Below are 27,449 nucleotides of genomic sequence, written 5' to 3' on the forward strand. Positions count from 1 at the left end.
TATTATATGTTTATTTTTTTTCAAAATGTGTTTTTCTTACCGATTGGTATCTGTAACCGAGTATACTTTGAACTCCGTACCCTGCACATTGTTGATATGGAAGTTTGTGATAGCAAAGCTCGTTGAGAACACAATAAATCATGATGTCACGCGGGGGAATTGGTGGGCGACGAGCAAACCTATTCTTAGGGATGATATCAACGTGATAAATATATCTATACGTGCACAGACATATATATACTATAGAATATTCACATTATTACAGACATGCATAGGCACACAGATATACGCAGCGTTACTCTAATTTTTATAGCGGCTTACTAAATAAACGAGCATGAGAAATACACTTCGCATACATGCACTGAGAAGCAATTTCAAATATTTTCATGGTGACACACGTTGACATGCATTTGCTAATCCCATTTTACCTTGTGCTCCGCCATCATCATGTTCGTAATTCGACGAGAAGAGGGGGGTGGGGACAGCGACAGAAAATGTCGGTGACATTGTATGCAGTCTTACTCTTACTGAATTGTATGAATTACTAGGGTCTTGAATGGCTTGAAGGGGTAGGATTTGGGGTAATGGCGAGAAACGACAGAGAGGAAAACAACATATTCTGTAAGTGGTCCAGGACTCCCCCCCCCCCCAGCTGTTTTCCAAATGACCCGTCCTTAGATCTAGTTATAGATCAACAGAAAATAGGGAGATAAAGTTGAAATTCAGTTAGTTGCACAGTAAGTGCTCGCTAAACACAATGGCTCAGGTCTGGAAAATTGTCGGTCTCTTGCTGTTCTTTCTATCGAATATTTACAAAAGTTACTGTTTCGATGAAAACCCAGTTATTGAGGTACCGGGCCAAGGAACACTAAAGGGGAAACGAGTTAAAATCAACGACGAACAAAACTTATTGTTCTTCGGAAAAATCCCTTTCGCGGCACCACCTGTTGGAAATCTGCGCTTCGCTAGACCAGATCCAGCACCGTCATGGTCGGGAGAGCGAGATGCCGTTGCCTTTGGGCCAGGTTGTCCACAAAGTCCAGCAAGGATATTTGACATTTTACCATTTTATGATCTGGAAGACTTCTTTAGCGAAGACTGTCTTTATCTGAATGTCTTTGCCCCTGAGGTAAGTATGCATTCTCGTTTGCTTACTTCAGTGACAAGGGTACAGTGCGAAGTTATTCGTCCCTTAGTTTAGTTTGATAAAAGTTTGTTCTTTGGTCGTTGTGGGTACATTTGGAACAAGTTTTTTTTCCTTTTTCTGGATTGGATCTAAAGGCCAAAGTACTAAGAACTATATTTGTATTCCATTTAAATTTTAGTCCCCTCTCCGTCCGTTCGCCCGTCCGTCCGTCCGTACGTGCGTGCATTCGTGCGTCTGTCCGTAACATACAAGACATGCAATGTCCGATTTCTTTCAAACATGGCATAAAGGTACCATGTCATCAGGGACATACGCACATCACTTTGTTTTGAAACATATGCAATTTTGACCCAATGGCGGCCATAGCTGTAGTTAAAAATCAATATTTATGGCATAACTAAAAAACTGTGATACTTAGCGATTCTATTCAAGTGTCTACACCCTATTTTCAGGTACAAGCTTTCTTTTAAGACATTGACATTTTGACCCCGACCTTCAGGGTCATTTATCACAATCCAGTCATTTCCTGCATATCATAGACGCTTTTATTTATTTGTTTTCAATTTGTTTCAAATCATGTCCACAGGTAATATATGAGAGCAAAATATACATTAGGTTTATTTTTAGTTTCATATCCCTTTTTACTGAATGGCGGCCATATTTGGCGTAATCGATCAATATATCACTGCATAACTCAACTTCAATGCGTAGCGACTCCATTCAGTTGTCTGACTCTATTAATCACATGCAATCTTTCTTGTAAGACATTGACCTTTGACATTGAACCTGACATTCTGGGTTATATATCAAAATTAAGTTATTTTTACACATTGCTACAGAAGGTCTGTAGCATTTATGTGTGGCCATTAAAAACATCATGTCTGAAGGTAATGCAGAACAAGGCAAGAAGAGAAATATATAATACATGCATTACTTTTGATGCTCATATAACTTGATTGAACGGTGGCCATATTTGTAGTGAATAATCATGATTTATCGCCCAACTAAACATTCAAGTTTAATACATAAAAACTCCACTCAAGTGTCTATCCCTATATTATTAGTTGTACCATCTCTTTTGAGACCTTGACCTTTGAAAATCCAGCAATTTCTCAGTCAGTTTTTAATATTTCATTGTTACCACGAATTTCTTTTAAATTCATGTCACCATCCAGTCACATAGAGTAAAGTATTTGAGAGGGGGGAAATGTGTTCTAATAAGACTTGTTCGTGCTTTCAAAATTCGCTAAATAATCTAATAAGCCAGTATATATAGGACACACTGCTACCCTACCATATTTGAATGTTTCCCTCCCTTCGAATTATATTTTATCATGCGATGTGATCACTGACCTGTCTTGTCTTGTCTTCTCATAAAGTTGTCTTTTCGACCTTGTGCAAAAGTTCATTGACATCAACATTTACATGCTATCTATGCTACTTCAGTTTTTTTTTTAGCAAACTTTGCTTCAGAGACTGTGATTTGTAAGATAAAAATATTGAAGTAACAATTAAACATAGTACATGCACACTTCTATCTGATTTAGTCACGTATCACGTTTCCTACGCAATGTATACGAACACAATTTTCTGTTTAACGATTCAAATTATTTTATGCTAATTTTAGTTGAAATATTGAAAATACATCGGCAGATAGATAACTAATGTTGACTTTATTATCTACTAGGTCCTGTGACCACTAACAATGTTGACAGATCAACGGCGCGTGACTACAGACAAATTTATTAGTTTAGAGTGCCAGGGTTGAACATAGCACGCGTATTCTATCACGTGGTCCTTGACCAATGTTCACCATTGGTCCATCCAAATTTAACGCAGGCGCCAATGTCTTGGTGTCTGTATGTGGCGTTAGGTCATGTCATTTAGACAAGATATCGCAAAATACTATTCGTTCAATTTTGCTATCTTAAAGCGTAACATTCGCAAGTTCTTATTTTGGACAAATTCAGCTAGTGAACACTAAAATATAAAACAGGTGGTAATATCCTTGAGTAATACATTAACTAACATTCTTCTTCAAAGTTAGAAAGAGATGTCTCAAGCATTCAACCTTTTACTTCTTACTAGAAAAACACAACGGAAAACAAATACCCGGTGATCGTTTTCATTCAAGGAGGTGGCTTTTACGTAGGCACGACCATGATATTGTACAGCGCTGAAGTTCTCGCCACAAAAGGAGAAGTGGTCGTTGTCAACTTCAATTACAGAGTTTCAGCCCTCGGTGAGTCGGGTTTTTATTTCTATGTACATGGTAGTGAAACAAATAAATGGGGACGAAAGTCCTGCCTGAGCAAACGTGTACTTCAGCCTTGGATAAAGAGTGCGAGATTGCATTACTCTTAATCAAAAGAATTTCGACTGCTGTATCTTCAGTCATTATCAAAATGTATTTTTAGCCGGATGGGCGAATCAAATGATCATTCACGAATCTATATGGCACGGTGTGCTTGAATATTTAAAACCATCCTCTGAGATTCTCTAATATGAACAAGTATATAAACATTCATTAAAGGAAACACATACGAAAATTATTAAGAATATTGCTTCCCTTTGTTTACTGAATGGTGATAACAATATTCCATAAGTGGTCAAATGTCAACCTTATCAAGTATAAACATGTACTTGTCAATAGGTTACCTGTCGACTGAAGATGAGTCAGCCTATGGTAATTGGGGTATGTGGGATCAAGTGGCAGCCATGAAATGGGTCAAGGACAACATAGCCCTGTTTAATGGTGACCCTGACTCGATAACCATTTATGGACAAAGTGCTGGAGCCGTCAGTGTTGGGTTACATATGATGGCACCAGAATCGAAAGGTAACGTTTATTTTTACAGTGTGAACTTTGGGGTTGTAAATTGATTTGAGTAACAGTTCCATCAAATCGAGGGCACTTTCAGCCAGTCTATCGACAGGTTAATTAGCAAATCGACCTAGCCTAGACACCCACATGCCTACTTAAAGTGGCCATATGGATGAGAATTTGGTATTTATTTTGGATTTTTATTTGATAAAACAGCTTCACTATGTTTTTCTACTTGAAAAAATAATGCGAAAGAACATATACCAAGTCCATGTTCATAACTCAATACATTGTAAAAAGATGCAAAAAGTGTAAAAAGTTTGTTATTGTACGTACAATAACAAACATTTTACACATTGTTTAATGTTTTGCCGTTTATTGAGATGTGAACATGGACTTGGTATATGTTATTTCACATTATTTTTCAAGTAGAAAAACATAGTGAAGCTGTTTTACCAAATAAAAATCCAAAATAAATACCAAATTCTCATCCATATGGCCACTTTATCTCCTGATATACCTAGCTCATGTACATACCGAACGCTTGTCTATCTATCTATCTATCTATCTATCTATCTATCTATCTATCTATCTATCTATCTATCTATCTATCTATCTATCTATCTATCTATCTATCTATCTATCTATCTATCTATCTATCTATCTATCTATCTATCTATCTATCTATCTATCTATCTATCTATAAATACCATCACTATTGTCTGTGTCGGTGGGTAGGTGTTGTATGTGTGGAGGTGTTGGTTGTTATTGTGTGGGTTATTGGGTGCGGACAAGTAAGTGTTGGCGGGTTGTTCCATGTTGGGCTTTGATGTTCCGTTAATTTCTATTGTCTACACTCTATATATACAGCACACCCAGAGAGTAGGCCTCAGAGTGTCTGATGATCGCAATATGCGTGAAACTCCGAGTTACACCCAAGAAAGAGTTCCAGTACTACCAAAACTATATATATATATATATATATATATATATATATATATATATATATATATATATATATATATATATATATATATATATATATATATATATATATATATATATATATATATATATATACGTAGTTGAATTAGGGCCGATTAGGCCAGAAATTCTGTCACATTTTCCCATCTATATTTCTTTCTATCACCAGGTTTATTTCATAAAGCTATTTGTCAGAGTGGATCCCCTCTTAATTTTTGGGGAGTCAAACTACCACCATACAGTGCTAGAGAGATGGCTGAAGAGTTGGCCGTTAAGATGAACTGTACAACATCCTCTTCGTCAGAATTGGTTGATTGTCTCCGTACGAAGGATCCCTTTGACATTTCATACACCGCCGTCACGTTTGTAAGTATATATTAGACCTGACTTGACCTGATTTGAACTGCATAATACGTTTTGGCCTTATCATCTTTGAATCTATTTCGCCACTATGCTATATGGTAACATGATTTATAGCGCACCTATTATTCGTTAGCAATGTGCCCCTGCACTGTTATGAACAAAGTGGTTTACGACAATGAAAAGACAAAAATAGATCTTAGTCGCGTTCAATGACTCCGATAGTTGGTGCAGATATCGGCCAGTAATCTATTCCAAAATACGGTCGTTCTGCAGAATGAGCTCAGCAAGGTATACAGGTGCAGCAAATCCATCCGTTCGTGTTTACATGTAATTGGTAAGAATTAAGATTTATGATGGTTACTAAGACGTCAGTGAAGTTATGTTGTGTAATGAGCGAGCGAACGAGCGACGGAATTATTATTATTATATTATTATTATTATTATTATTATTATTGTTGTTGTTGTTGTTGTTGTTGTTGTTGTTGTTTTAAATAGACCGGTGTAGATAATTTCCAATCTAAGAAATAGAATAACAATATCGGATATCAATACCACAGGAATATATCATTCGATTATATCAAAGAACATCGGGTGTGGTGTGAGGGCGCCAAACATTTAGTTATATTATCGTTCTACAGTTTGGTAGGGATTGCATGATCGAAGGATATATACAAAGACAGAAACTTGAATCAGATTCAAATGCTATTTTTTCTAATAGAGAGACCATAACCAAGCAGCTTTCTTACCAGTCGTGGATGGGACAGGAAATTTTCTCCCCGAGGATCCATTCGTTATGGCTGAGAAGGGTGACTACCACAAAGTTCCTTTTATCGGTGGATATACGAAGACAGAACAAGCATCCTCTGCTATGTGTAAGATATTGCAAACTATGCCGTACATTGTAGTACATTTTGTACTTCCTGAATTTCTCAATCAAATGCATGGCTTGATTTGCCTGCTGTAAATCATTCTAATCAAACATTTTAGCTTATGCCAGCGTTCACCCGTATATGTTACACCAATAAGCATGTATACTTTCCTATTTAAAAAAAAAAGCTTTCAAAGTTTCTAACATTGCACAGCAAGTTGATAACACTACAACATACTACCATTTCTGTTATAATAAAGCCTGTTTTTATCCAACACAGCCGGTGTTGAAAACCCGAATGAAGGAATGACTAGAGAGGAATTTAGTACAAAAATTATGAACTCTGTCAAGGCAAGAAGATACGACAGTTGCAGCAACGTTTCGTACGAAGCTATAGCCAATGCAATGGAGTTTTACTATATGCCGTGGGATGACCCAAATGATATCGAACGAATCAGGGATAATTATATTAAGGTAAGCCCTATGATTAGGTTTTATCATCATCATCATCATCATCATCATCATCATCATCATCATCATCATCATCATCATCATCATCATCATCATCATCATCATCATCATCATCAACAACAACAACGGTACCACCACAGGTACCACCACCACCACCACCACCACCATCATCATCATCATCATCATCATCCTCATCATCAGCATCATCATCAGCAGCAGCAGCATCATCATCATCAACATCACCGGTACCACCACCACCACCACCACCACCACCATCATCATCATCATCATCATCAGCAGCAGCAGCAGCAGCAGCAGTAGCAACAGCAGCAGCAGCAGCATCAACAACACCACCGGTACCACCACCACCATCATCATCATCATCGTCGCTACTAGCATTACATTATTAGGCTTACTAAACACCATAATCAAATCGCAAATCCTTAATTTCATTTTAAAAGTCTGTAAATGTAAAGAAATGTGAATCAAATCATATAAAAAATAACAATTATAATACATTTTTATTTTTTAGTTGGCATCCGACGAGTCATTCGCTGCAGGTGTTCATTACTACGCCTTACAAATGTTGGCTGATGAAGACAATCCTAAGTATATATACAGTTTTGATTTCCAATCACAAAGTGCGAGTTACGCAGATTACGTAGGTGGGTACTACGTCAGTTTTATATGCGTTCTCATTCAGCTGTTGTTTTTCTCCAATCGGACTATATATGTTTGACGATAATTCAGTACGTTGTCGTGTAAGGGTTTGCGCGAAAGGATCCATTTTAATGCCCCGAGCATGAGGAAAGGGTACGATTTAGATAACAACACTCAATGCTGTGGTTTTCCACATGATTATGAGAGGATGATGACATCTGAATGCCACTTCTTGACCGATTATCATTAGTTTTACCATGATATTCCCCTTTCACCTGAGGCAAAATTCAAAAACCATAGAACAATCAATGTAAGAACAAATTCAAAATACTGTGCTTTGGTCAAAGAAAAAAGATCTACATTTTTTCAACAAATATTGTTTGACACTACCTTGAGTTAACGATCTGCTCGGAACGTACCCTTACAACAACCAATGGAGATGATGGAGTTACCCCTCCCCATCCCATTCCAAAAATCAGACTTTATACTCGTTTTGTTTTAGACAAACTCAAGGGTGCAAATCACATATATGCCTATTTGCAAAGACATATTAAATTATCGATCAAAGAGATTCAATATTTTATTTTTTTAATTTTTTTTTTTTTTTAATGTATTCAACTTTATTTTTGCCCTGGTAATCATTTATAAGAACGTGCATTGATTAAAACTACAACAACATATCAATTTATGTTTCCCACAGAGGTACCTCACATTGAAGACATGTACTTCACCTTTGGTAGGCCGTACCATCCTTATTCACCAATCGGATTGATTTTGCCACCACTTCCTCCCTTTATCCCGGAACTGCCAGACCTAGGCCTGGGACGAAATTTCACCGATGAAGACAGAGAAATGAGCGATGTGGCAATGGGGCTGTGGGCCAACTTTGCTAGATATGGGTACTGTATCTTTTGATCATTGTTCCATTTCTCTTCTCATGGCCCAAAATATACAGTACATTGCATATATAGACACATTTATTTTACCCAGATATATATATATATATATATATATATATATATATATATATATATATATATATATATATATATATATATATATATATATATATATATATATATATATATATATATATATATATACTGTATATGTTATATGTAATATGTGCTTATTTGTAAGTGTATGTGTATGTGTATGTGTATGTGTATGCGTGTGTGTGTGTGTGTGTGTGTGTGTGTGTGTTTGTGTGTGTTTTTGTGTCTCAATCTCTGTCTATATAAATGTGCCTGCATCTATACCTCTGCATCTTAGTGTATTCAATTAATGAATATAAAGTCAATGACGTAATGTTGTGTGACGTCATTGTGAGTGATTCTAATACAGTCTTTTGTCCACACTAATAATAAGTAATACAGGAAGTATAATAAGTGAATACGTACTGTTATATTTGCCTGTATTAAACCAGTATAAAATGAGTGTATATACTGGTAAATACATGCATATATACAAACCTATATTCATATGTATTTTAATTAACCTGTATTGAACTAAAATACAGGAACATATATTTGTTTGAATTTAAGTGGATTTGAGCACTTTGGCGCAGTGGAATGAATCTGTGCATGTGTTGGTCTGTGTATGTTTTTACGTGTATTTTGTAGTAATATAAGGCTTACGTTTTTTTTGAAGTGAATTCTAATATCCACGTGTATGTTGGCAACATTTATTTAAGGAAATATTTGTGTGTTCTTTTATCACAGGGACCCAACTCCAGACGGACATTCACTTCCTGGAGTCAACGAGAAATGGGTTGAGTATAGTTCCTCCGATAAGAGAGTATTCCACATCGACAAAGAAAGTAAAATGAAAGATGATTTTGTATTTCATGACGTCAGCTACTGGTACGACTACGACCCAAAAGTTGTAGAATCTGCAACCAACCAGTGTTGTGATTGTTACAATGTTCCTGATCCAGACCCGGAGACCGATCCTGATCCAGTCGCCACAGCGTCCAGTTTGGTATACAATTTGTGTCTTACCATCGTATCAATGGCCCTATCTACCAAACTAACCTTCCTGTAAGGGATGCATGATATACGATTATATTATTCTCCATGTCTGACATGAAACGTATATTAGTTTCAAAGTATGCAGACGAATTACACGAGATTAAGCTTCTACCTACATTTTCTCGCTGTATACTTACATTAGCTACCTTCAATTAATATTAGAAAGCTTATATAAACTCAATGCAAGTACAATGCACCGCTTGATATTTAAATTTGAAAACAATTGAAACTAACAATAATTTACACCTCGTATTCCAAAATTTCCAGTGACGGGAAACAATTACTCCTGGACCAGGGGATCTCCGTAATACCCAGAGCTGTTTGAATAAGGCTGGCGTTTGAATGCTAAAACTAAAGGAAAATAAATAAGTGAAATGTCCCTTCAATTCCTTATACCACCTACAAGACATGTTGAACAAGTTCGAACAATATATGTGAGAATTATACGCTGGTCGTTCTACGTTGCGTTTTATATGCAAATAAATATTAGTTGTTTTGATAATTGTTATCATAATTCTGAAAAGTATAGAAGTATGCTTAGCTAAACTTAAATCAAAATTTACTGGTCCAGCTAAATATGTTTCTTGATCTTGTTTGATTGATATTGAGTTGATTACTATTATTTCCTGCACTATCACTTCCAAACGCAATGTCGTGCGCGCAACGTAGAACGACCAGCGTGTAATTCTCATATATTTTGTTCGAACTTGTGCAACATATCTTGTCACTGTTTTCATTTTGATTTGCTTCCTTGCTCTTTGTCTGCGTTTCTTCTTGACGGGCTACTGCTGCCTTCTATTGGGGCGCCCTCTGTAGGTGTGTTTTTCCAAAATCTTCCGGCCCAGAAAAGTATTCATTTCTCATACTTTATAAGCAAAATGAAAAAAAAATACCCCACTTCAGCGGACACAAAAAATGACACAAAAAATTCTTCTGAATTCTAAATTGACACAACAGCTATGTATGCTTAATCTAAGTGGCTCATCAGTAATATTGGAGGTGACGCGATTGTATCATAGGTTACATCATAGGTTATTACATTTAAGCTCATACCGCGTAGATTTAGCAGAGTTGTTGCGGGCAATTTACATTTGTGATTATGTTTAAGTTGTTTGAATCCTAGAAAACCTCCATAAACAAATTTTATCCCTTAATTTGAAATGACTAGGTTTCACTTTCAAGCAATGTTATTATTTTAATTTTAACCGTGTTGAATTAAACAAGCAAGCAAACAAACAAACAAAGAAACTCACATACAACAAAATTCGAAATATGTTCAGAATTATTTGTCTCTTTTCCCCTTTATCTCTTAAATTAGGCTTGCACAGGTACTACCAACCCAGGGAGACTATAGAGTTTGAATTATAATCAGCACGGTGGGTTTTTTTTTTTTGCGTCTAGCACTTTTGTTACAAATAACGCAAAACAAAATACAAACGCTGATAGCGTACACAACATATAAAATGATCCACTTTAGCTCAGTCTTAACAGGAATCAATACCACTGCTGTACGAAACTACGAAGATTAAAACACAAAACTGTTTATTTGTGAAATATCAACGTATCAAGTGCGTGTACCTTATCAGCGGCTGTACTTTGTTATGTAATTGGGAGCAAAAACAACAACACCTAAACCAAAACAAAACAAGTTGAGTGAAATGTAAAAACACACCGTGCCGCCTAATTGAAACTCTGTAGTCTTCCTGGTTCCGAGTAGGTAGTATAACAATATTCACTCTACAATATCTGTCTTCATTCAACCAGAAAATACTCGTGGCATATGGGTTTTGTTACCACTCGTCGTCGACTCGTAGTGACAAGACCTCCATATGTCACTTGTCTCCGAGGCTAGTAAAATTATATAATATCTACAATATTTTTTGTGTTTGGGGCCGTGGTTCCAATTGATAAGGCATGGAAATCAGACTACATATACTGTATTATTCTCTCTATACATAATACATTACCATAAACATGATTGTATGGCATTCCGCCACATGGTGTTTGTTAACATTTCGAAAAACCGAACATTGATTTTTCTACAGCCTTGGGAGAGCTAGGTCACAACAGTCAGTTAATCTGTAAGTATATAACTTATCCGTATAGAAACACAGACTAAGAAAAGACAAATAAGCTAAACTAATGTGTAAAAAATAGTGTGACCTGGTTTTTCAATCACTTAACCTATTCGTGGTTAACCTTTCGTTTTCATCAGGTGTGTCAAGATGTCACGCAGATCCCAAACCTCTTTGTGCGTATGTATTAGCGTCTAGCACACCGTGACAGCGGAGCCTCATCAGTTAAAGACTGTCACTTTTAACGTTTTTGTTGTTTTATATATTTTCGTTGTATAAATACAACAGAAACAGAAAATGTCATCATCAACGGTTAAAAAGATATAGTGCCGTATAATCAACCTACAGTTTAAGTATTAGTAGTTTTTAATAATGCTTATAAGGGGCACTTCCATATATTCAGATTGCAACGACTTATTTTGAAAAAATCATGATTTGCTAAATCACATGTACATCTACGTCGCTACGCCTATTACTGTAAAGTAGGATCTAGAAAAAAGGAGACGGGGTTCCCGGATGTAGGTGATAAAATGCAGTCTGCATTGAAATGAAACGTGTGAAACCAGGATGTAAGGGTTAATATACTATGATTTCACTACAGCTCCCTGTCCATGAACTCCTTGCGCCTTTTATCGGAAATATTCAGCTCTAGTTTTACATCCTCCCATGTCCAGGCTTGCGATTTGATGTGTTCCTTCCCTATCCTTTTCTTCTCTGCCAGTAGATCTTTATATTCATTTCTCAAGATATCCACAGACTTACTTTCGTCGCCAATATTTACCTTGTACCACATGACGGCTCGATCACGAAGATCCTGCAGAGCAACAGCAGCCTTTAAATGTTCATCGCTGATCTTGTTTGGCGAAGAGGGGATACTGTTCAACCCTGTTAAGCAAGCCTGTAAAATACCAGTAATGGCGGAAACGAAAACAGACACTGTTTTGTACTGGTCTTTATTGATCAGTAAACTGCCAGCGCTACCAGTGCCGAGAGCACCGAGGACAATTGAGGAGTAGGTGACCCTTATGTTCCACCAAGCGTAGTAGTCGCTGCTTATAAAATGTGAGACGTAATGGAATCTCGCACGATCAGCTTGCTCCATAGCTAGTTCCTTCAAATTCCGTCGTATTTCAGTAGAATTACCGCTAAAGACAGGTCCTTCGTCATTTTGGGGTCCGTCTGGAATGTCTTCATTAGATTTTACAGCGCTGATAACCACGATAGTTATTAAACATACTAGATTCATGTGTAGAAAAGTCATAGTGCTAGTGTTCTTGGTGTTTTATGGTGAGAAGCTTTCGCTTTGTCTAGCTACTAATATATTTGGAAGAGACGCGGTCAAAGTGCAAGTAGGCCATTTTGAGATCATCGTAGCGTGCGGTCGATTGACAACAAGCTCAAAATACTGTAATTTTTAAAATCGACGCCGTCTGTCTCCGGGTAAGAACAAATATAAGTAATGTTACTGACGGTAGGTTGACGACACCACAAGTTAAGTGTTTATCTGGGAGAAGATTTAATTGTGCTTGTGTTTGTTAATTGTTTGTTTGTTTGTTTGTTTGTTTGTTTGTTTTGTGTGCTTGTATGCATGCGTGTATGTGTGTGTGTTTATTTGTTATCTATAAATGAAATGGGTGGATTTGGCCGAATAGTGGGGTATGATTTCGTACGAGACAAGGATATGAATGGATCAATTAGCTTTTGGTGGCGATCCGTAGTTACCATGGTAACTGAAATTAAAAGTATTATGTTATTCAAAAATATGAATAGAATTATATGTAACTATGGGAAGATTGTCTATTATACAATGACCATTAGGGGTTTGGTGGACATTTGTAGCTACCATGGCAACTAAAATGAATGAAATTGGTATTTATCAATGGGTTTTAGTGCGTAAGCCTTGGTATCCAATATCATCCAAGGAATGTTTGTTACCGAGGTAAAATGAATGTTGACGCTTTAGGAGTCTATGTAATGCCGTTTGCACGTCGGGAACTGTCCAGTCTGAACAAGCGCCCTCTAATTTAGTCAAGTGAAAAACGGGAAACCGAAATCGAAAAACAGAACTGCAATGTTTAAGGTTAAAAACTCTAAATAAACACATTTTATCCTTTTTTTGAAATGACTAGGTTGATCAAAATTTTCAAGGAATATTCTTATTTTAATTTTAACCGCGCTGCATAAAACAAGCTCACATACAACAAAATTCGCTGTAGTGCCCGAAATATGAGTCAAAATGTTCAGAATTAATTGTCTCTTTTCCCCTTTATCTCTTAAATTAGGCTTGCACAGGTACTACCAAACCAGAGTGACTATAGAGTTTGAATTATAATCAGCACGGTGGGTTTTTCTTGCGTTCAGCACTTTTGTTACAATTTACGCAAAACAAAATACAGACACTGATAGCTTGCAGACATTTATAATTGATACATTTTAGCTCAGTGTTAACACGAATCTATACCACTGTTAGACGAAACTGCGAAGATTGAAACACAAAACTGTGTATTTTTTGTGATCACGGCACGGTGAGATGAAATATTAACGTATCATGTGCGTGAGCCTTATCAGTGGCTGCACTTTGTTAATATGTAATTGGGAGCAAAAACACACCCACCAAAGCCAAAACAAAACACGTTGTGTGAAATGTGAAAACACACCGTGCCGCCTAATTGAAACTCTGTAGTCTTCCTGGTTCCGAGTAGGTAGTATAACAATATCCACTCTACAATATCTGTCTTAATTCAAACTGAAAATACTCGTGGTATACGGGTTTTGCTACCACCCGTCGTCGACTCGTAGTGACAAGACCTCCATATGTCATTTTCTCCGAGGCTGGTCAAATTATAAATTATATATAGAGAGTATTATTTGTGTGTGGGTCCGTGATTCCAATTGATAACGCACGGAAATCAGACTCTATATTGTATTTTTCTATCATTCCGAAACAAGGTTCAAAAAACCATTGTATGCACTCGAACATTGATTTTACTACATTCATGGGAGACCTAGGTCCCAGGAGAGCGGGTTACTCACCTTATTTGAGTATACGTATATGTGCTGCCCTTTGGGTGCGTTTTCTAGCCCTTTGGCCTAAAATGGGGTCTGTTTTTTTCGAGCTGAAGACTCCACTTTGCATTATTTGGATTTTGCTTTGGTCTGAATGTGGTCCGTCGTCCTTTATCAAATCATAACTGCCATTAACTGCCCAAAAATGTTGCCTCCTAAGAAAAATGTATTCAGGTCTAAACTTTAATCTTTTAAAAACCTCAAATGGTGTAAAATGGGGTATTGATTTTTGGTCGAAGTGGGACAGGCGTAACTGGGTCCTGGGGTTTTCAGCACTGGCCACACACGCCTACCAGAGCTGGCCACTGGTACCGCCCCCGGGCCTCGGTCAAAGCAATCAGCTAATCTGTCAGTATAACTTATCCGTATAGAAACATAGACAAAGAAAAGGACAAACAAGCTTAATCAACACTAGTAGAAAAAATAGTACAGTTTACGACACTTTCCGTACTATAGTTCAGATTGAGTTCAATTCTGTACTTTTATGCTGATGAGGTGGACGTTTCTGTACTTTCCCATTAGCGCCTGTCTAATCGGATTATACTCGATCTGAAAAATAGTTCAGATTGCGAGTCGGAAGTGATTTGAATACATTTGCATTTAGTTCAGAATATATTCATGAGTTCACCCCCATAACCGGGCAGTAAACAAATGAATATTCAAATCTACCGTGCTTGCAATCAATACGTACATAAACGCTATACGTGTAGCTAGTGTATTCGATACATATGTATGTATATAAGCAGGCTTATGATATGAACTACATGGTTAGGACGTACGTAGATTGTAATATCACAGGGCTCATTTTGAAATAAATGTTCGTAGTACGCCTTTTCATTATGCACTACATACCGCCACCACTAAACGTGTTTCACATTTCTACGCGTTTGATGCATAGTAATACAGATTTAGATGACATGACAATCGTTTCCAATAATAGTTTAAAATTGGGCCACAAATATTGCTAGTGTATGGAGCTTCTTAACAAACCTGACCGGCCAATGGCGTCAACAAACTCACAGTAGAGACGTGCTGACAGATTTGAGTCTGTGGACATTATTTCTAGCTAAGTAAAATTGAGTGACTATTGGGAATATTATATGGCATCCATGTCGTCCATGTCGTCTATAGTTTCTGACTGACCGTGTTATGTACAACGTAACGCTGAACGAAATACGGTCCATCAGGAATTAACTAGACTAACCTCTATGGGAATAGTATTCTTGTCCATGTGTCGTTTATAGAACAATTAAGTGTTAGGGTGTGATCTTCACAGTAATAAACAAGCCTTTAGAAGAACAACAGGTATTCACGCCTCAAATATCTTGGGCATCATCCAAATTACGATCATGAGCACCAAAGTAAAGGAAATACTTAATGACGTTCGGCATGCAGAACCCCCCCCCCCCCGGGCCCGTACCTATGGGTACATGCCCGGCATCCATGTAACTGTTATATCACTCTACGTGACGATTCTGAGGGCCCTCATCTCTTATTCTCTTGTTTTATTTCAATTATACTCATAACTCCTGTTTTTATAGTATAACTGTACAATTGGCTTCGATCAGTGCATTCCAGATTTTCATGAGTCATGAGTGCACATTGCGCAGATATCTGCAGAATACTTAAAAGGATTATGGGTAATGTATGCATATGCGGGAAAAACAAACTGCTGTAAGGAGCATAGTCTCGCTGCCAGACTCGAGACTATCGTCCCTAATCTGTTTACCGAGCGGCGCAGCCGCGAGAAGAGCGGGACCAGTCCCCCTCTATTCTCGCGGCTGCGCCGCTCGGTAAACAGATTAGGGACGATAGTCTCGAGTCTGGCAGCGAGACTATAAGGAGCACTGACTTTGCCCTCATATCTTCATCCCATTTTGCACTGAAGAAGTTTCACATGGCTCTCATATTTCATATATACTCTTTCTAAATATATGGTGATGCAACATGAGTAAAAATAACTGGGGTTAACTAAGTTTGGTAGTCAATATAGCAGGTTTACCATCAAACTGACGCAAAATTTGTTTCAAATTTGTCTAGTAAAAACCGTTGGCCCAGTTGTCGATTAGGCTTACAAGTTACACAAAGCATGATAAGACACTGTGAATGGTGCAAATAAACAACGTGCGAAATGCCAAATACCAAATGCAAACAATACAAGCGAACAAAAGGGCATGTATGCACTCTAATAGCCCGATATTTTGCCTAAAATCAGGCTCACATGTGCGAACGGTGTGTTTTTGACGTACCTAGTAGGCAGTGATGTAGATAATAGCCGGTTACCGGTCACAACGCCCAGCTATAACTTATAAGTATAACAGTTGTGGGACCGGCTTAGGAAAGTACTCAAACCTGACGATCATTGAACAAATTCTAAGGTTGGAAAATTAAATATGAGTTGCCCGGGAGTTCTAATAGCAAGTAAAATACCCAAAGTGTAAACAAAAAGATAAATTAATTCATAATTATTTGGAAAACATTAGACGATTACGCAGTAAAACAAGACTGGCCACGCTATCGCTAGCGAAAGCCTTCGAACTAGTTTCATAACGACCGGACGTTGAAGGAAGCGCGAAGCGAAGTGTGAGGTCAATGTGACGTCTCATGATGATGTATGATGCATCAACATGACGTTTACGTAGAGTTGCACTAAATGTTTTCTAAACTTCAGTGGAAAGAATTTTTGTCGATCAGACACTGACTATGTTTAAATTCTTAAAACATCTGAGAAAACTGAAGAGGGGAAGCAAAATGTGACACTGACAGACAAGCCAGACGTACGGCACATGTACAGAAGGCGAGGCACACCCTCTGATGCAAACTGGACAATTATCGTGCGTGTCACGTATAAGGCATCAGATGTAATACATGTAGCTAACCAAATATTCTTGTACTGCAGTCTTTCTTGTAACAGGTATTGGAAATTGTCAGAAACCTGATGATTTTATGACTGAATACGTTTCGATACGGAGACGAGAGAGAGGGGGAGACGGGAGAGAGAGAGAGAGAGAGAGAGAGAGAGAGAGAGAGAGAGAGAGAGAGAGAGAGAGAGAGAGAGAGAGAGAGAGAGAGCGGAGACCAAACTAGAGTCGGTACTCACCCCACCACGACATATGCATTTTTGTGATTTTGAAACGATAAAGAATGTTAATATGGATATTGGGACGATTGGAAATCGGACGATGTGAATCGTAATCGAATATCTCAGACCATCCACAATATATGTCGTGTTGACTTAGGCGATCCCAGAAACCATTCTTAGTTTACCCCTTTCACATATATTATCAACCATGCTAATGTTTTGAAACAAATCTCGATTAACAGGTAATTTAGCGTCCATACCCCCCCCCCGGCTGCACATATTTTAATATGCAATTATACATTACCCCCTCCCCATACACGTCAGAGAAGTACAGTATGGTACACTATATGACACACTGTAAGCTAACAGTGGAAATCAACTTCAGTGTCCATACATATCAGACATAGAGATTTCTTTACAAATGGATGTGGGCTCATTGGGCTGTAACCTGTACTTGGAAAAACTTAACCAGCAGAGTTTTCTTTTTGAATCCTATGTCTTGACAGAAACGGCACCCCCCTTCGATAACTAGTGGGGAGGGTGTGTCCCCCTCCCACAGTAGGCAATTGTTTGAAAAATAAGGACATGTAGGAGGCCATTTAGCGGCATAATATTTCAAACCATACACATTATTGGAAGCCATAAAGTACTTGAAAATTGTCTTCAATACCCAAATTGTACTCTCATTAAATTATTTTACAACTGTATTACCTACGCTTTAACTAATACATAGATATTTTGGCAGACACACACATTCGTTTGGCCATTGGCTGCCTAATAATTAAATGTGTGGTAGGTAAATGAAGTGAACAATTTTGCAAAGTACAAGGTAAACGATTGCTCCTGTGGTTTGAATGTTCAACAAAGTCTCCACACAGAGAGATAGAGCAAGAGAGAAGGAGACATACGGCGACGAGAGAGAGAGAGAGAGAGAGAGAGAGAGAGAGAGAGAGAGAGAGAGAGAGAGAGAGAGAGAGAGAGAGAGAGAGAGAGAGAGAGGCATACACTTATACAAATGTAAATTTACTTGGTAAACAACTGCTCCTGAGGTTTAATTTTGGTTCAAATCATGAGCAGAATATTCGGGGGCCCTTTCAGACCATCACAATTGTCATGCCCCCCTCCCTTTGAACCTCAATTTTGTTCATGCCCCCCCCCCCCCCGTAAATTCTGACTCCAGCATAATTTCAAGTTTATTCCGAGCTCGGTATTACAAGCATTCGACTAGAGTCTTTATACCTCAAAGATATACAACAGTCCATTTCTGTACAAGGCATATCAGAAACCAAACATTTGCAGTGTGGAGTGTCACAAAACCCTGTGCTTGGTCCACTCTTACACGCGTATGCTGTCTATACACATCACCACTTGGAAAGCTAATCCGACATCAAAATCTCAATATGCAACAACATGCAGACGACAACCAGATTTACCAATATATTTCCCCAATCACATACGTCAACTACAGTAACTAAGATGGAAACTGTTGCACATGATATTAAACGACCCAAAATAAGCTAGTTTAATGATGGCAAAACCGAGGTCCTCCTTATCACGTCTCAGTTCAACAGGCTTCCTCGTCTCATGAACCACATCAACATGGGATCGTCTTCTGTGCAGTTAGTGGATTCAGCATGTACCATTTGTGTAACAATTGATGACCGTTATAACCTCAAGAAGCACATCTCGTTGACATGTAGATCAGTTCTTTTTCACCCCCGAACAATAGGTCGCATCATTGACAGTGGAGGGGGCCCCTCCACTGTCTATGGAAACTGTTGCACATGATATTAAACGACCCAAAATAAGCTAGTTTAATGATGGCAAAACCGAGGTCCTCCTTATCACGTCTCAGTTCAACAGGCTTCCTCGTCTCATGAACCACATCAACATGGGATCGTCTTCTGTGCAGTTAGTGGATTCAGCATGTACCATTTGTGTAACAATTGATGACCGTTATAACCTCAAGAAGCACATCTCGTTGACATGTAGATCAGTTCTTTTTCACCCCCGAACAATAGGTCGCATCATTGACAGTGGAGGGGGCCCCTCCACTGTCTATGGTCGCATACGCCAGTATCTTACAAACGGAGTTTGTCAGAACCTTGGTCATGCACTTATATCATCGATACCTGACTACTGAATGGCCCTTCTGTATGGGCTGCCAGCTAAAAACATTGTCCCTCTTGAACATGCCCAAAATACAGCAGCTAGGATTGTGTCAGGTACAAAGAAAACAGATGACGTCACATCGGTTCTTTCAATAACACAGTTTAGTTAGAAATCACACTGGCGTCAAGTGCAGTTACATAATATACCAGTAGGTAGGGCCTACATGTACATGTAGTCTCAGGTCACTACATTGTGGTCTGAGATGTAGTTTACACCACTATGACCTAAGAACTTGAACCAGGGCTGAGGAGAAGTGGTCTGAGGTTAAAGTTTTGCAGCTCTCGTTCAGCAATCTCAAAACATTTCAGCCTACTTCCCGTAATGAACACTTGTCAAGCATTTTTGTAGCTCCCATACTCAAAGACTACATATATGTTTATATACGACTCAAAATATAACACTGAAATTTACTTTGAACACGTTCAGTTTCAGTAGACCTATTAAAACCCAAAATCTCCACTGTATAATTTAATATCGGTAATAGTTTACAGTCAAAAACTTTTAAATTTAGTTTTGACTAGGAGGTCCCCAAGTTTTGCAAGTTGACTCATGACCGCAATCATTGCTTTACTCGCTTGAGCTGCAAGCGCTAAATACCATAGACCACTGCTTGACATAATCACGCCTAGATATTCATAAAAAGCGAACAACGTCGAGTTTATGACCACCAATAACCACTTTTCAATTTTCTTAAGAATTTCATCTCTTAGTAAATACAATAATTTTAGTTTTGACATACATGTAATTTACTTTCAAAAGACAATGTTAGAAACCCCTACCCCATTGATTCCTGTGGGAACATGCCTTTCGTGAAGAAAAAATGGTTACATAACATGTCTACAAGAATTGTTGGAGAATGTCTATGTAGAATGCCACACTGATCCCATATCCACACCTTGAGTTTTATTTTTATTGTTCTTCAATGATCTCCTTCAAAGTAATAGTATGGATGCCAATATGGTTTCTAACTAAACCACGTCTAGCCAAAAGCCCCTCAAATAGCACAAAAAGTTGTTCACCCAATCAGTGAAACCTAAATGTTTTGGTGATGTAAACAGTATATAAGTAGCATCATGGGCTGACAAATATACCACATTTGAACATTACTGTCCCAATAAACACTAACTTTATGAGGGACTGTGTTATTGGTTAGAGTTTTGTGATTTATTAACAAAGACATGATGTTAATGACTGTGTGGGTGGCTGTAAATGAATTTTAAATTGCATCTCATGCATTTCAAGACTTCTAGAGTAACGACTCTGACTATACTTTGAGTGGAGGTATAAATGGTAATGATACAGTATAGGAACTAGACTATCAAAGTAATTACCTTGTCCAAAAGACTACAGTCGGATATTAATCTCACCATTAATGCCTGAATTTATGTCTATCAAGGTGGATCTGATAAGATCATGGAAATCGAGAAACTTTCATCACTTTGGACTTGAGCATTGAATACATTTGTGAAGTACTCAGACCATGATTCATGTTTTTTTTTTAGAGATTAATTCCACTAGATCGTCCACTAAATCGTCCACGAAAACAAATACATTCTATCATTCCACCATGTCACTCAACAACGCGCATCGAATTCTATCACTTGAATTTCCGTTATTTAGTCGTCTGAAGATCGTAACGGCCTCCGTACCATAACTTGTGTACTTTGTGTAAATACAGCTCTACTTCTCAGTATTGAGCACTTTTCCTTCAGTTTATGACTTACCTCTTATATATATATATATATATATATATATATATATATATATATATATATATATATATATATATATATTACCATTGCTCGGTTGACGGCAACGCGGTCAAAGATATCGGGTTCTTTGCACAATACACGTGTATATAGAAATGATGTCCCTTAAATTTCCCCTCTTTTCATTCTTGCTCTTTTCAACTAGAATATAGATTTTGATAATTTCCATAGGTCTCACGAGATATACTCTTCAAGGAAAAACAAGTTCGTGTCGGAGTTTGACACGAGAATAGTCTGTGCTTGGAGTAATTATACTGTCAGTATAATTTCTCAAAGGTATGTGTTATCGTGGAAGTTTAAACATTATTTATACTTTAATGGTGTTATAGATTTTGACCCAAGCTATGCATGCCACGGTCACAAGCTATATTGCGTCAGATCGATTTGCCAAACAAGTTTGCCAGAATTAACGCATCCCATCAAACCATGGACCCTCCACAAAGGTGGAGTGTCTATGGTCAAACAAATGACAGGTCGCAGAAACTATGGTCATGGAAGTATGAACGTCGTTTATACTTGTACGCCGTGACATACAATGAGCGCAGTGCCATGATTGACCGGATTATTCAGTGTCGACAATCCCAGTTAATATAATCCCAAAGGCAAACTTGTTTTATTTACCACCTTGCCAAGCAACACAGGGTGGTGGCGAGGCGAAGTTGTAATGTACTGTCGCTTTGATATTCACGATTTTGGAAAGGAAATAGATAACATCGGGTTAGATCTTGAGAGTAAATAAGAAGAAAAGAAGAGTTACGTTAATTTGAAATCAGTGATAAACGAGTTGTCTATTTTTAAGAAACTAAATATAAGGAAAGCTATGGGTCCTGATAACATATGTGGTAGGTTACTGAATGTCTATGCATCGCAGTTAGCTAGTGTTTCCAGTAGATTGTTCAATTGGTCGTACAATGATCATACGATATCAACCATTTGGAAAACATCTACCATCTGTCCGGTCCCTAAAAACTTCCAAGGCATCGTCCTGTAGCACTGACTTCCATTGTGATGAAATGCTTCGAGCGTATTTTACTTTGTCAAAACCCACAAAAACATTCACACCTTGACCCATACCAATTTACATATTAAAGTAATAGAGGTACTGATAATGCAACTCTCACATTACTTCACGATGCGTATACACATCTTGAAAAACCAAGTTCATTTGTAAGACTATTGGTTATTGATTTTTCATCAGTCGTTAACAGAAGTCAACCAAACATGATGGCTCATAAACTTAGTTATTTAAACGTTAACCCCAAACTCATCCTCTGGATAATGGATTTTCTTGTCAACCTTTCCCAGTTTGTTCGCTACCAAAAATTAAGTTCAGCCTTCCATTCAACATTTAGGGGTGCCTCACAGAGCACGATACTCTCACACAAACTATTTACACTTTACACAAATGACTGCTCATCAGGTACCGATACAAATCCACTTATCAAATATTCTGATAACTCTGCATTAGTTGACCTGTCAAATTCTGACCGTACTTATTTCGATGAAGTTGATAGGTTTGTTACTTGGTGTAAAGAAAACTACTTGGACGAAAGGTCGACTTTAGGAAGAACCCTAAAGTAGTGCCCGACCTTTTTATTGACAATGTTAAAGTTGAACAGGTGACTAAATATATATATATATATATACATATATATATATATATATATATATATATATATATATATATATATATATATATATATATATATATATATATATATATATATATATATATATATATATATAGGAACAGTCTTGGATAATAAATCAAATGTTAAGGCCAACACAGATTTCATTAACAAGAAATGTCAATCTAGAGTTTACTGTCTACAACAATTGAGGGGCCTAAAATTTTGTAAATGCCAAGGTATTACAGACATTCTATCGGAGTTTTGAGTCGGTTTAACATTTTCTTTTTTGTGCTGGTTTGGTAGTCTAGGGACTAGCTACAAGAGTGTCTTGAACAAAATTGTAAATGTGTTTAGTAAAGTATTGAGTGAAAAGTAGACTAATTTGAATGAAATGTTTACATCTCGTGTACAAAACAAAGCTGGGAAAATGGTAAATGACAAAGGCCACATTATGTCCCAACACTTTGAACTCCTGCCATCAGGGAGACGATTTCGTGTCCCTAAATTCAGAACAGTCAGAACCAAATCAAGTTTTGTGCCCACTTCAACTAAATTTTAAACCAAACTAAATAATTCTATTTCAAAGACATCTGCTCTGCATTCCAGATTGGAAGAACCGCGTTTTTTGATTGTCTTTTTTAAGTTGATGACCATTTCTGGCAAGACTTCACTCACAATTTTCTCGATTTTACTGATTTTTCTTCTTTATTAAAAAGGTTTAGGGTCGGCACCGGATTTCTAGAATGGAAGCGTTTGGGGAGTTATGTGTGATTTATTTGTTGAGAAAGGTTCAAAGACAATAAATATCGCCATAAGGTGGCACTTGCCGTTCCAGTGAGGAACGACTAGTGCCACCACGGTAGTACTCGACAATTCGATGGACCACGGCCAAGTCCGCCATTCACAATTTTCAAATCACTTGAAATAAAGCAATCTGGCAAAACTCGCCCATGTGCATTTACAATCTTGTCGCAACTAATTCTAGTAGGTAAAACCATAGACCCTCCACCCTGTCTATGGTAAAACCTAGTCGCATTCATAACTTTCATCGAGGGTAAGGTAATTTTAGTCATCAACTTCTATAAAGTCCAAAATGAAACGATAAAACATGTACATTTTGGAAATTATCCCATGTATAATGCCAGATTATAAAGTGACAAAGAGTGGTTCATCTGAGTGGATAGCTTAACCTCTTGACGATTTATAAACAATGGGAAATAGGCAGCTATCTTGATGTTCATTTTAACCTATTTTCCCGGAGAATATTTTCAGAACTGGTATCCAAATTACCAAGATCACGTTTTTCATATTTACTGATATGCCGCTTTAGTTATGGCCGGTTTTGTGGGATGTTTTGCGTGCACAATGTAAACCACAGACAAGGCATGTAAACTTCTACTTGCAAACCCGTCTATTTCAGGCTTGGCCTCTTACCACTCTTGGAGGAATTGTACTGACTCCTCCAAGACCACGTCTGACACAGTGGCCTGAAACCCATAGTCTATCGCGAGTATATTGTCTACCCTTCAAGAGACACACATTCTCTGCCAGTCACCCTTTTAAAAATACGCTTGTTAAACGTCTGCTCCTGGAGTTAAATTTGGTTCAACTCATGAGCAAAATATTTGTACGTGACTCCGGGCCCCTTTCAGACAATCCGAATTTTCACGCACGTCCCAATTCGTTTTTTTCCCGTGACAACAATTTTTCTCCTGAGCCTCCCCCTACCCTAATCTAGTTCCTGACGACCGTATTCCAATTTTACACTACATCTTTACATATTACGTATAGTCAATGTCATTACTCTCGTTGCCGATGTGTTGGCAATTATATACATGTATATATATAATATCCATAATCACAACATATTTCCTGCTCAAAGAAGAACTGTTTCAGCTTATTCCATTTCGATATAAACAGACAGAGAGTCCAGGGATAAAATACCCATGTACTACTCCTTATATTACTGGCTAGGTAATGTCAACCGTAAAATAATCCAAGCACCAGCGTCCCTAAAATCCGTGAAACAGTGTCGATATTACAGTATTTTGCTGACACTTATTACTTTCTGTAACTGGTCTATATTTGTGATATCATGGTAAATATGCTTGGAATTTATGGCCTAACAAACCAGACATTACGTAGATTTGAATATTGAAGAAAATCAAAAACAAAAACAAGGCCATGGCCATGGCCGGTCAGGTACTGATATTAGTACTTTAGACATCAGTGGGGGTCACACTTGGTCATTGAAACTATATTGACCGACCAAAATTCTAAACATCACGGATAAATAATTTCATATCGAAATGTATGTACGGAGATTCAGGTTTTTAGACCACGTGGCTTTGACATGACATCATCAGCTAAATTTGCAATACGAAAGTAACGTAAAACATGGATGTATCTAGTAGGGAGCAAAGTCCGCATGTCTGTATGGATGTTTGAAGATTTACTATCGGTATATGGGAGGCATAGAGGGAAATATTTGAATAGCGTTATTTAACGTTACATAATTCATAACTGACTACTAAACTACCGTCAAGAGGATTGTTTTTGCTTCCATTTATCTGTATTAATTTTTTTTAAAGGCAGTGATGGTGACTGCCAATGCCGGTAGTGAAAATATGGCCCGCACATTCTGAAGATTTTTGTATCATACAAGTTCAATGTTGTAGCTGAGAATGTGATTTATATTTATAACTCAGTAGAATGGGTACCGGTACTGATGCGAGGGATGTGAACCAACCTTTGTGTTGCGTGCTTTTTAATATCACCGTGTGTGTGTGTGTGTTGTTTGTTTGTTTGTTTGTAATGTAGATTCGTCGTTGATATACTGCTACTAGATCAGACCGTGGGTTATACTTCCATGATCAGAACATGACCAGACACAACTCTCCACGGCACCATTTTGGTTTTACAACTTTGATTACTTTGTTGTGAATAGCTTTTGTCAAGTTCTTGACTTTCCTGATATGACAATAAAGCAAGGGCGGTGAAATATTATTATAGTAGTCCTTCAAAAAACAAGACAATTTTGAAACTTTTAGTGGAAAATGTTAGTGAAGACACAGTTTACCCGCATAAATTAACTAACAAAAGACAAAAGAAATGTACACATGGTTCATTTTCTAGGTGTCGACCTCATGAATATGCACCAAGATTTAGAACCGAGTCAGCTTTAAATGCGTTCACACCTCCAAATCTGGTCTGGACAATATTGTCTGGGCTTAGTCACCTACTACAGAGCGGCCCTGGTGCGGACTATTTCTGCCACCTATTAATGCCTGAAAGTCAAGTGGCATATGCTGAGGTTGTGTACAACCAGCAACCCATAACATTTTAGCAATCTACAGTTCTACCTCAGTATGGCTATTAGCCATGCTAGGTAGTTACTATAATGATTAATATAATGGTTGTCTTGGTAAAAGTTGTCGACCCCCCCCCCCAAAAAAGAAAAAAAGAAAAAAAAAGATCAACAAAACATTCTATGATATTGAAAGCGCTCCTGGCATGTAATTCCATAGAACAGTTTCCTGTAGGGAATGGCAGCGATTTCATTCAAACTCAAAGACAGAGATGTTGCTAACCAACGTGAACAGCCATAAAAAATTGTATGTGAATGAGTATGACTCTGAGATCCCGCTAACGGTTTCATTGTTGTGGGTCTAACCAGAGACACTGGAGAACTTCACTGTCTATGATCTAATCGTATTGCTCAGTGTGAAAACCGTGCAAAGCGTTACTATTTTGGCGTTGTATTTTCGCACATTTTTGGTTCACAAGGGTCCAATAATTTAAGCTTGAGTTAGGAAATAGGCCTATTAAAAAAATTGTGTTGTTCCGATTAGGCAAAATAAATAAATAGGTGGGGTAGGTAGATTTATTTTTATTCATGTGCGAGTGTCTAATTCTGGTTTTCCATTTTTTCCAAATGATCCCTGTGTTATTGGCTTCTTTCCATTAGATGTACAACCATTACAGATTGGAGGAACAGTTTTATATTGTCTTTTTAAGTTGATGTCAGTTTCTGCATCCACTATGTCTCGTGAGACTTCACAATTGTTGCGATTTTGTTAGTTTTTCAAGAACACGTAAAAAAAAGTTAAGGGTCGGCAGTGAAAAACTAGGTGGGTCGGGTAACAGAAACCAAACAGTTATTTTTTAGGCCTAAGGCATAACGTAGCATATAAATCTACCCAACCTGCGCGAGCAAGATCTGCATCGGTCAATGTAATATTTACATGGTCTATTACAATTTGGTAAAGTGTACCATTGTATATGCTTGTGCGAGACGTAAAAAACAT

At 37.6% G+C, this 27,449-nt stretch overlaps 1 protein-coding gene across 1 annotated transcript; it reads left to right on the plus strand.

Annotated features, from left to right (window-relative positions):
• The first annotated feature begins 757 nt into the window (after positions 1-757).
• Positions 758-9,360, plus strand: LOC144435346 (fatty acyl-CoA hydrolase precursor, medium chain-like). The gene is made up of 9 exons (XM_078123941.1): positions 758-1,129; positions 3,236-3,389; positions 3,801-3,986; positions 5,125-5,321; positions 6,037-6,190; positions 6,467-6,660; positions 7,190-7,322; positions 8,018-8,216; positions 9,039-9,360. Exons 1-9 carry the CDS (start codon positions 758-760, stop codon positions 9,358-9,360), a joined length of 1,911 nt encoding a protein of 636 aa, XP_077980067.1.
• The last annotated feature ends 18,089 nt before the right edge of the window (positions 9,361-27,449 follow it).

This window comes from Glandiceps talaboti, chromosome 5, assembly GCF_964340395.1.
Source record: "Glandiceps talaboti chromosome 5, keGlaTala1.1, whole genome shotgun sequence".
Taxonomy (NCBI): domain Eukaryota; kingdom Metazoa; phylum Hemichordata; class Enteropneusta; family Spengelidae; genus Glandiceps; species Glandiceps talaboti.